Source organism: Thermobia domestica, chromosome 3 (genome assembly GCF_964235325.1).
Source record: "Thermobia domestica chromosome 3, izTheDome1.hap1.1, whole genome shotgun sequence".
Taxonomy (NCBI): domain Eukaryota; kingdom Metazoa; phylum Arthropoda; class Insecta; order Zygentoma; family Lepismatidae; genus Thermobia; species Thermobia domestica.
Window position 1 is genome coordinate 152771584 of NC_137456.1, and position 12237 is coordinate 152783820.

General features: G+C 36.4%; 1 protein-coding gene across 3 annotated transcripts in view; it reads left to right on the forward strand.

Moving 5' to 3' along the window:
• The window catches only part of rig (gem nuclear organelle associated protein rigor mortis), an 88199-nt gene extending 84398 nt beyond the window's left edge, over positions 1-3801 (forward strand). For all 3 annotated transcript variants that reach the window (XM_081751898.1, XM_081751897.1, XM_081751899.1), the window contains exon 21: positions 1077-3801. In XM_081751898.1, the coding sequence (XP_081608024.1) occupies positions 1077-1798 (722 nt within the window). In that variant the 3' untranslated portion in view covers positions 1799-3801. The remainder of the gene's footprint in view (positions 1-1076) is intronic.
• Positions 3802-12237: the final 8436 nt, after the last annotated feature.

A 12237-nucleotide genomic window follows, 5' to 3' on the forward strand; every position in this document is an offset into this window, starting at 1 on the left:
TTTTACCAACAGGTTCAAAATTTCCAGAAATTTTACACTAGTCCTAAGCATGAAGAATTTCACATATGAAAATAACCATTTTCTTTAAAACAAGGACCACCATGAGTAGTCACGTGGATTCTAATGCCCCAACCTATTTATGGGGCCCCTGAATCAATAAATAATGCTCCGCTCATAATCATTTTAACCTTACCTTTGCTTTCGCTTCATAGGCTATATTTTCCTAATATGGACCCACTGCCAACCGACACTGAAACTGTTCTTGGAGTCCTTAAATAACAACTACTAAGTAAATTCAGCTGACCCTTCTCCAGCTGTCCAATTACCTTGATGTGGACGTCCGACTTATTCAACGTCTCGAGACTGACGTACACATCAGAATTATCAACAGTATTCAACACTTCCATTCAAGATCTCTTATCCTTATCATACCAAACGTTCTTTACCCTGTGCTTTGGTCATTTTGAAACCTGTACCTGTTTCACCGAATCTTCCCTCAACAAATATCTGAAGATCCTCTTGTCAGTACTCTCAAAACGAGATAACTCCCATAATCTTATCAGTAAGCAATTCTGTTGTGAAAAACAATGAAAATAATGTAAAATCCCGTATCCCGTACTTTCAATAGCATCCAACATCCATTCCCTAATGAACTTCGCTTCCCTCGGAACGAAAGGTTTAGCGTTCCTTTTCAGCACCGAGGCTATATGAGTCGTGGAACTACAGTTTAAGGTTTAATCCAAACCACTGTAATGCGTTCAAATTCCAATGCTCTCCCATCGGGAATCGTACCCAGGATTACGCGAATCAAAGGCGCGCGCACAATCCACTAGACCAGCGGAGAGGGCTAGGATAACATCGTGTCTGTGGGTTCTCGGGAGTTTTCCCATTTCCTCCCCCATTCTCATTGTACAAGTTTATTCACCCGTCTCCTTTAACCTACAGGGCAAAAATTTAGATGTATTTGATTGCAAATTTCGAACAATAAACCCTTCGAGATTATTAAATATGTATTAGTTAGATCGTCTCGTTCTAGTTGTTATTATTAACAAGTCTGCAAATTTTTCTCTCTCCAGATCTAATTGACACTTCGGAGGATGGATGTAAATTATTACTGAAGAGTGTCAAAGCATTCGCGGGAACAGGGCTCATACGTTGGATGGAGAAGAAAAGTAAATTCTTTGAAAGTCAGAGAACGGTAAGCAACGAAAAAGCAGAAAATGTGTCCACTACATCTTCAGAACATGAGGAAACTCAATCTGCCTCGGTAAATGACAAAAGTGATGTCACTGAAGAAATGTTCACCTATTTTGAAATAATGAAGGAATACATTGATGATATCTTAGACTCTGAAACAGTGTCATATTTTAGGTGTTTAATGGACATAGAAAAATGTGAAAAGGAAGTAGCAATGAATAGAGTAAAGAATAAGACTGTGCCTGAAGACAAAATGTCAGCTAGTAATGTGAAAGTTGATGTTGAAGGTGCTGATAAAGAAGGAGGTAAACTGTGTTCTTCCGGTGAAAGTGATATTAAAAGTGAGATTGAACCAGTAAATGGAAATGTTGGACTTGAAGAACTTACAAGGCTAAAGGAGCAGAAGAAACAGTTCGAACAAATGAGAATTGCAGCTCCTAGTCCATTTGTTGTATCTAATGAATTAATTGATTTATGCCAGAAGACTTTACGTCTGCCTAATATATCGGATAAACTGAAAGATTTAGTCAGTGAACTCCAAAAGAATGTTGAGATATGGAAGGAAAGTAATGTTTTTGTTCTTGAGTCTGGCGGTGTATAACTTCGTGCGAGAATACAGTTTGCAGATAGTTTGGTATTTTGTAAACGGTTGAAACTCTGTCATTTAATTCTTTCCTTACAGAACTTGTGATTTTAAGTTGATATTCCTTTCAAAACTGTACAGTTTATTGCACAGGTCTATGACTGAAGTGTGCTGATAAGATGACAGTTTTCATGTGTCCGTATTATCGGAAGATCTGAAGCACAGTCAGTCAGTTTTAGTTTAAAATTGCAAAAAGTAGCAGCTTCATCGTTGTTTGTTAACTTAGTTAAACTAAGTTTTGCACTTTATTGTTTGAGTTCTGCATGTATTTTTTTTTTTTCCTTTTTCTATGTTTCTGTATAAGTATATAGACGAAGAGTGACTACATAATTCAAATTTCATCTGTTTGTTACACTCACGGTGTCGACCATGTAGTTGATACGTTTTAAAGTGTAATAAGGTGTAGCTTTTTTGCAAAGACGTAAAGTAAAATGTAATAGAAAGCATGTTGTCGAAGATTTTGTTTATAGTACCACCTGATTTCAATCTAAGCATCTTATGGTGATTTGAATCTTGGAATTTATTTACTGATTGCAACAACCAAATAGCTTGTGCTAATTCCTAGTTGATTCAAGCTCTACTATACCACTCTTGTTAATACTCGTTGGGTAATTAAAAAAAATCTACAGCAATGGTCTAGTGAAAGAGAAAGTGTTTATTACAGTTCTGTTTAATGATTAATGTATGATACTCATTTATCTCGACAAACATTACGTCAAGCAGCTTCCGATATACACGGTTCATAGTGGACACCCGGTTCTACGAATTCAGCGTTAATTTGTAATTTTTCGTAAGCATAATTATTGTAACTTCACTGAAAGTCAGTTATGGTCGTTAAGGTTTCTTTCATGGATAGCCTGTAGTTTGTAAATTATTTGTGTAATTATCAGAAAATTAGTATAGTTATGAGAATGTGTTCCTCACATTAAAACAAAAAGCAACATTAAATTAGCGCACTCTCAGTGTGTTGTGCATAGTCATCCTATGGTTACTGAAACAAAATTTGAAACTTGGTCGACACTTTAGTGCACTAATATATATATATATATATATATATATATATATATATATATATATATATATATATATATATAAAGAATATGGTGCATTTTTAGTATGCGCTTAATGGATTGGGGGAACATTTGTGAAAGCAAAAAAAACTCCTGCTTTCATATAATGCTTCTATGCATGTCTTGAATTACGACTTAATTCCAGATTTCAAGTGCACTCTTTTATACATTTTTCACGTGCCTTGAAGAATATTAGTGAGTGCAAAATAAAATAAAAATAACTAAATAAACAGTAATATCTGTTGTTTTTGTATACCTTGGTTAGTAGAAAACTTCATGATATGTCGCAGGTAATTTTTCCACTTTACAACTGCTACGTATTAGTGATTATGGAATAGTTTTCTGGTTTAAACAAAATGGTTGAAGACTCAACCCTAAATAACACATTACTGAAAAATGGTCCTTGAGTGGTATTATACACAGTTGTTGAAACGATTTTGGTGTAACATTATATTATATGTTTGGTGTAACATTATCAAAACCTAATGATTTGATGTTAATATATTTATTTGACATATGTATGTACAGCGGGTTTTGTAGCTGTTTATGAACCTTTTTTTTATTTTCTAGTAAAGGTTATTCGTGGGCCGTGACACGTTTAAGGAATTGCTGTAAGACTTTTTTGTACAAATGTGCCATGATCCAAGATTTAGAGTTAAATGTTGTAGATATTACGAAAAAGTTTAACTTCTGATAAACATAATATTATCAGTTTCAGAGTAAGAAACTGTAGAGTATGTTTTAAGGTTGTCTTGAAACAGTTTTAGAGATAGAGAATGTATATACATTTTTCTCATCTCTTTCACTATTTGTTGGAGAGATCTGTAAAGAACCTTTTTGTATTACATGGAAACAACAAAAGAAATAAAGTAAAAGCAGTCTGCTGTTCTTTTTTTTTTTTTTTTATTTCAGTGACTGTCCGTGAAGGAGTTCTGTTTATAGATAGCTGGGAAGCATTAATTCAGCAGCGCAGGAACAAAGGGAATACCTGGAAATTAGTAAAATGTTCAAATATTAACTTAATATTAAATAAATGTATTGACGTGTTACAAAGTTTAAGTTAATATTTGTAACTATGCGTCAATGTAGTTCTTTACAGTATTCAAATAAACAGGTTACATTTCACCCTTGTACGGTTTGTATTGTATAGATGGCAACGGCGCCGACTTTCCAAACTTTATGTGGGTGCATAACAATGGCGGGACGTGTTATCCTATATGTTTTCAGGGCAGTCTCAATGTTTGATTGCGTTATTTTTAGTTTAAATCTTTTATGAACACTGTTATGTAGGTCTGTGCTGTGATAAAGTAAAATATACTTTTTCTATAAGGATAAATTCGGCTGCCTTAGCTCAGTCGGTAACACGGCTGACTGAAACACAAAAGAAACGGGTTCAAACACGGGTCCAAACTAAACATCTTGTGGGTACCGGAGCCCTGAAGCACCCACGTAGTTGGCGCGCATGATAGATGGACTATCCCATCAAGTCAGATGGCTAGTATAAAAGTGCAAGTGACTAACGGGATCTATGTACAATCATCAGCAATAATGTAGCTCTCATAGTTGTTCTTTTCTCAGTGCTATGGAATGCAGTTTCCTTTGATGTTAAGAGGACATAATCATCCTTAAGTTGGTAAAATTTTTACTCAAAATATCGTATGTGTTTAGAGGTTACTAATAATAGAAAAACCAAGACGAATAATACACTTCTGGCATCTGTACATTGCCTCTCCGTGGACAGATTTCTCAGCCGGTACGAAACATACCTCACTTCATATAATAGTAACACCACTTTAATTTTGTTAGTCTTTGTATACGGGCACGACTACGTGGGAAAGTCAGAAAGTAAAGTTCCCACTTAGGCATGTTTGATACTGCATTCTACATGTAAGTATTTCTCTTTATATGAAGATACATTTTTTGACGTAGCCACCTTCTCTGTTGAGGTAATTGTCTAGGCGGAAAATCTATGTCTAAAGTTAAAGAATGGGAGTTAGAAGATGGGATCCTGACCACGAAGCCATGTTAGGACCGTATGCCCCACGTCATCATGTGATGTGAATTGTTACCATGCATGTGTTCTTTCATTTTGAGGAAAAATATAAAAGGTCTAATAGGAGAGATCCGGACTGTACGGTGGCTGTGAAAGAATTTCCCATTCCTTCTGTGGCAGAAGATTCATTGTTCCATGAGCTGTATGTGGGTCGCATTTGTTGTGGATCAAATGCACAGTTTTGCCTGACAGTTGAGTTTTTTGAGTTGAACAGATCTTTTCAGTTTTCAAAGCGTTGTCTGATACGCCGCAGCATTCACTATGTGATTAAAAGCACATCACGGATATCCTAAACGACCGTTCTCATCAGTTGCAGTGCTGGGTAATGTCTACCTTTTTAACTGTTGGAGATCCTGGATGATTTCATGCCATTGATTGCGCTTTAGACTCCAGGCAGTATTGGTATATCAACGTTTCGCCCCCCAGTAATGATTTGTTCAGAAAAACAACCTCATACTCATTGAAGGAGAGGAGATGTGAGCACCAATTCGGGTTTTCTTGTGGTCGTCTATCAGTTGAAATGGAACCCACGAGCTGCACACTTTTCTGTATCTTAAATTTTCGTGGGCATTGTGCCATGTGATAGGTGAAACTGCACTTCCAACTCTGCCAGTGACACTTGGTGATTCGGATGTACAGCCTCTTTAAATGCAGGAAGGAGCTCTGTTGTTATATGAGAACTCTCGTTCCTTTGTTCACTTTGCGCACTTAACGACCACTACTGAACTCCTGACATCATTTACCCACAGGACCAGGGATGCATGTAATTTTTTATTAATAACAATATTTTCAATGGAAACCCTCTATCTTCGTCAACGGCATATTTATGTACACCTTATTCCAAAAAAATAGAGTTGATTGGGTTCTTTTGAGCTGAAAATTCTGTACGTCCAACTTCGGGAACAGTAAACCAAAGATAACTGGTTCGAGCCCCCAAGGCAACCTACGAAATTGGGGAAATATTTGTGCCGATGTGTTTTTCTTTTAAGTGCAATAAGACATGTTGAAATTTTATTAAGAGTAGAAGAATATTAACATTCATTGAAATACGTAATGATACAGTATTGCGAAACTATGGCTACGTTGAGCACGTGCTGATTTTGTCATCTACGTTTTCATACGTGAAAAAACATTTCCAATGAAAGGAAAGACAGCGAACATACAATGTAGTTCTCGCATCCATTGTGGAGTGAAAAAGACCTAAAGGAGAAACAAAATCAACAGCATTCGTAACAGATATGAACATCATTGTCTTCGAAATTCGGGTGTATTTCTTCATTGTTCAAGTTAGCTCAATGGTAAAACGCGGGACTTCTATCATAAGGTCGTGAGTTCGATTTCTCTTTGGGTCAAACTTTCTGATATGTAGTCAAATTTCCTCAATGCATGAATAATTATAAAAAAATAGTTATATTAAAGTAAATCAATTATGTATATATATACAATCGTTTCAGAACATAAGTAATTATTATCTTTAAAATATAACATCTGAGATGTGATGGGTGTTGACAAAACGTCGGCATATTATATGCGGATGTTAAATACAAATTAAGTAAATTATGTCTGCAACTATTTGTCATACTAGATTTCTTCGCAATATTCTCATGACAGCATGGTTTTACTTAATTCATTCGGATTGACATGCTAATGCGAAATGTTTTTAACCTACAATAGCTGCAACGTGACGTGGGCTTCGGACATACTCTAGGCGATGATGAGCTGGAATTGGATGCTCATCCGTCTGTGAATTTTGAAAAACGACTTTTCGAGGTTTTGATTGTATTTACTTCATTGTCAGTGCCAGGCTTAAATAAACGCAACTGCTGCTCTGTGCTTTCCATCGTTAGCACAATTTCAGTAGCTTTTGAAAAGTCAAATCTCTGGTGTTTAATAGTTTATGCCGTATTGCTTCATCAGTCACACCAAAGACAAATTGATTCCGTAAATTCTCTTGCAAATAACACGTATATCCACAGTACGAGGATTGCTTTTTAAGGCCCAGAACAAAACTGGTTATTGATTGATATGGTTTTTGCTTCATCGTGTGAAACTACTAACGTTCCGAAATCACATTTGTTTTAATGGTATAATATACTTTCATTGCTTCCTTAATTTCTGGGCAAGGTTTTTCTGAAGGTGGAGCTGGCCAACAGATGTTGCAGAGTTGTTCATATGCCTCTGTACCCATAACTGTAAACAAAGTTAATACTTTTCTTTCCTCAAAGTTTGCCCTGCTACGCATAAATGCTCAAATCGATCTAAGTATGATTGTAGACGGTTTGTTTTAATGTTGAAGGGTAGAAAATTAGGAATTGATTACATTGTGGTAACGCATAATTCTTCCAAAAACGACTGCGCCAATATTGAAATTTATTCCAAAATCTATTGAGTACACGAAGTATGCTTATTACTGCCACGTCCAGAATTCTTCTGTAACTAAACCACAATATCGTTATTTGACCTCTTTATTCTATATCTGTGCCTTTTCTATAATCTGGAGTCTTCAAATCAATCGTATTCCACAAAACTATCTAACATACATCACCATCTAAATCTTCTTACTTAACTTTTATAGTCTTCCAAGTAATCTTGTCTAAACCATTAATCAATATGTTTGTTGGCACATGCTATATACTATCTTCAGCTACTCAACAGTATATGTCACATTTGAAAGCACTTTATGCCACTCTCAATACCCAACAATAACGCAGCGCCACACAAAAAATAAAATTAAAAAAATGAAAATAAAAGTTCTGTACACCGGATCCTAGGACATGAATTCGATGTATTTTGTTAAACAGGATCCAAATTTCGAAACCCTAGGGTGATCGACCATGTCAAATTTTTGTTATGGGCGTAAAACTTGAGCGATTTTGGATAGGGAGGATACACGTAACACAGCTACACACGCAAAAAGAAAAGAAGTTCTGTTCAGCGGACTCCAGGGTATGGATTCGATGTATTTTGTTACATCCAAATTTCGAAAACCTAGGACGATTGCCCGAGTCAATTTTGATTTATGGGCGAAAAACGTGTCTCCTCCCTATCCAAAATCGCTCAAATTTTTCGCCCATAAAAATTGACAAGGTCAATCGCCTTGGAGTTTCAAAAGTGAAACAAATTGTAACAAAATAAATCGAATCTATACCCTTTGCTTCGATGCACAGAACATTTAGTTTTCGTGTGTAGCTGTGTAATCAAAGTCACTGAACCCAAATCCGAATCCAGTTTCTCTGTCTTCCAATTAGGTGCTAGGATGAATTCTTAAAATGGGGAAAGCTAACCATTGGAAAAGCTGCTAGCGTGCAGTTTTACTATACGGATCCATAGTATAAGCAATAGTAGTAGGAGGAAGAGGAGTAGCAGTAGTAGTAGTAGGAACGGGTAGAATCCGGCAGGGGTTCGTTGGGTTCTGTTCTCGACATAAAATGGGCAAATTTTTCCGTACATTTTACAATCTGCGGATCCGTATAGTAAAGCTCACCCCTGCTAGTTTCACACTGTTGATATTAAAAGTAGAATCATAAATTAAGATAGTGAGGCAGTAAAGTCTCACGCTAAACCAAATGCAGAAGAGACCAGCTGTATTGTTCCTTAATTCAATTTCAATACGATGTAGGGTTCGATATCCGGTATGAATAGAAGTGTTATCACGTTAAACTGATGGTTTCTCAAACTTCAAAGCTCAAAACTCCATGTGGAGGGAAGACCCAACAGCCTCCCATTATTCGTATAATATATTCTTGTGCTAAGCATTACGTTGTTTTACTGTTTAATGCAAACTTGCAAATATCCTATTGGAAAATCGATTACTTTTCCCTAGACGCTAGAAATGCATTTATATCAGTAATTATCAACCAGAATGTCGCGGCACATTAGTGAGTCTCAATGACTGATAAGAACCACAAATCTGGATAACTTAATTATTAGTAGTCTGCTGATCTAACATAAGCATACCATTGAGAATTCTCGTGGGGTAGTTAGTTTTTCTACCAGGGAAAAAGTTTCTACCAGGGCTATTGACACAAAAAAGCATAAATCTCTTGATATGATCATGTCAGTTACTAGCTGTTACTTGTTTCTTTGCTGTTCACAACTCAGAGCATTGCTGATCATGGATATATGTTCAGCTGTAATTACTTCATGATGGTTGCAGGGCTATACTGCAACTGCAGCTGGCAGACGAGGGATTCAGCTATACCATAATACAGGCCAGACTGGTAATTTACGACCCCTTGCTTGTTCTCATGTGTTTACCAAGGCGGAAGATGCGAGATCGCCCAGTTTAGTAAACGAAGTCCAGTTTATACCCAATAGACGTCTAGACAGCTAAGGGAAGCTTCTCACTTTCCTGGTAGTACGAAGACTGCACTTCGAAGGCTTCGTCATGCTGGGTTACGAAGTCGTATTGCTGGCATAAAGGAAGAACTCTCTGACAAACACAAATTTTACAATCACATGCAAATGAGGATTGCAATTCGGAAAACGCAATATTCTCAGATTTCCATATTCATAATATCGAATGAATGGCGCCGTTTTGTGTATCGTCCGAGGATCATCCGATATGGCCTTGCATGTGTGACTGCGAGTGGTCATGTATCTATTTCAGGTTGATGTTGGATTTCCAGTCGCGGTGCAGGACAACTTCACAGATTTGAAGGGCGCCTGGACAATGCTCAATACTTACATATCATGAGTAACATCAGAAGCTATCAGTATAAGTACTTCAGCTTCATGGTGTCATTCAGTTCCAGCAGGACCATTCCCTAAGTTGGTCCATACTTTTCGTCTTATCTTGGTGTCAGGAATCACCTCTCAAACATTGTCGGTGTTATTTTGAAATACCCTGTCTTTAACATTCACATATAATATATAGACGTTCTGTCAACACCCACCACATCTCAGATATTATATTTTTAATATAATAATTACTTATGTCTTGAGGTAATTGTATAAAGATATATACAACTGATTTATTTTAATTTATTTCATATAATTATTCATGCATCAAGGAATATATCATTACTTATCAAAAAGTTCGTCCCAAACGAGAATTGAACTCACGATCTTATGATTAGCAGTCATACGCTTTACCACTGAGCTTACGTGAAACAAACCTGCCAAGCTCCTTCTAAAGAAATATGTCTGGATTTCCCAGACAATGGCAGTCATGCCTGTTGCAAATGCCAGTTTTGTATTTTTTTCCTTCTACTATGGAGAAGAGAACTGACTGACGTTCGCTGTCTTTCCTTTCATTGAAAATGTTCTTTCATGTTGGAAACATTTGACAAAACCAGCATCTGCTCACATGCATACATAGTTTCGAAATACTGTATCATTACTTATTTCAATGAGTTTTTTTTTCTACATTTAATAACATTCCAACATGTCTTCTCATACTTAAAAGAAGAAAAACATCTGCATAATTTTTCCCCGATTGCGAAAGTTAGCTTGGAAGCTCTTATCTGGCATCCCTGGTTTACTGTTTCCGAAGATACACGAAAATAAATAAAAGATACACGAAAATAAATAAATAAGCAAAAAAAACTCAAAACAGCTAGGTATATATAAACCACTGATGAATAGCGTGTTTCCATTAAAAATGTCGGCATTAATAAAAATTTAGATCTACTCTTGGGTTTAAGTTAATATTATTCTAGTATTTTTCTTTCATAATATTTTATGACCTGTAATTTCTGTGAAACGGTCTCAATCAATTTTCAGCGTGGAAGGGGTCGGCAACATTTACTGCGTGTCTATTTCATTATTTCCACCTGTCAATTTAGTAGTTAATTGTTTATTAAATGCTACGACTCTGGCAGCAATTTCTAGCATTTCTGGTAACACGTATAATGACATACACTCACATGAAAGAAAAAAACAAAAGCTCGTATGTTAACTGGCCCTTTGCCCAAAATGCCTCCGTTTATATTGAAGTGCTTTAACGTTTCAACAGCGCACATATTTATGACAGGTTTTCAATATGTACTTAAATATTAACGTAAAATAATGGAATTACAAGCAATAAAACCTAAATACCCACTGCCAACATTGGGATATTTAGATCTGGAGAAAAGTATATATATATCCAATTTTGCATATATACTAAAGAAAGATAAGCTTTTCTGCAACTTCTGGTGTATCAGAAAGATATGCTTAGACGTACCACTACGCCTGAAACAAAGCAAACATTCATGGAATGGAACATATCGACTCTGCACTAAAGAAAATAATCAATGTGCTCAATCTACAAAATGATGACAAACACCCTAACATTAATGCTGAAAACGTCAATCCCTCGCATTGCTAGTTCTGTTCTTGATAAACTGCAGAAGTTTGAATAGAATGTGTTCGAGCACGCGCCGTATAGTCCTAATTTGGCACCTTAAGACTTCATCTTTTGGCCCGATAAAATTCTTGACTGGCCGTGTCAATTCCGATGACTAAGTCAAATCAGTTGTGCACAAACGCTATGCTCTCAAACGACGGACCTCTAACAGAGTATTTTGAATCTTCTGACATGATAGGAGAAATGTTGAGGGCCTTGGCGTCTCTGTTGAAAAATAGTTTTAACACGAGTCTTTACTTTGTAGATACTGTTAATGTGCTATCTGTTAAACTTCTACGTAAATTATCGTGCATTATTTATTGATCAGCCCGCATGTATTGTCCGTTTTGTTAGATAACCTTTCGTAATCTTTCAGTGAGCTTCATAATTCCTCTTTCTTAGAAAGACCTATCTTTACTGGCGATAAAACTGAACAAGGTGCTGATATGAATTGAACGTTATGCTCCACAAGAGTTTTGAAGACAGCGAAACAAGTGGATGTCTGATGGCGCGAAGTCAGGCGAGTGTGTTGCGTGTAGCAACACATCCAAGTTCCAATAACTTTTGACAAGTAATAAAAATTATGTGTAGTTTCGCGTTATCTTGATGGAATACTTCTTTAACATTAACGAACCTTGGACGTTTCTAGGTGATGGATTCATTCGTACTGACCAATTACCGACAGTACGCATTCCAACTAATTGGTTCGCATTCCAATCATTACGTCAAGACAAAAACCATTGCGCACCACATTGTTGTAAACAATCCACTTCCCAACCAGTTATAGTAACTTGAAAAAAGGCTCATTTTCTTCATATTTATGAACATATCGCAAATGTTTATAGGCGCCGTCAAATGAACTTTGAATTTACGAGGGCCCAAACATCGAGCTTGCCTACGTATCGGGCTTGTTCAGGTGGTCATGAATGTTTGAGTAAATGCTTCT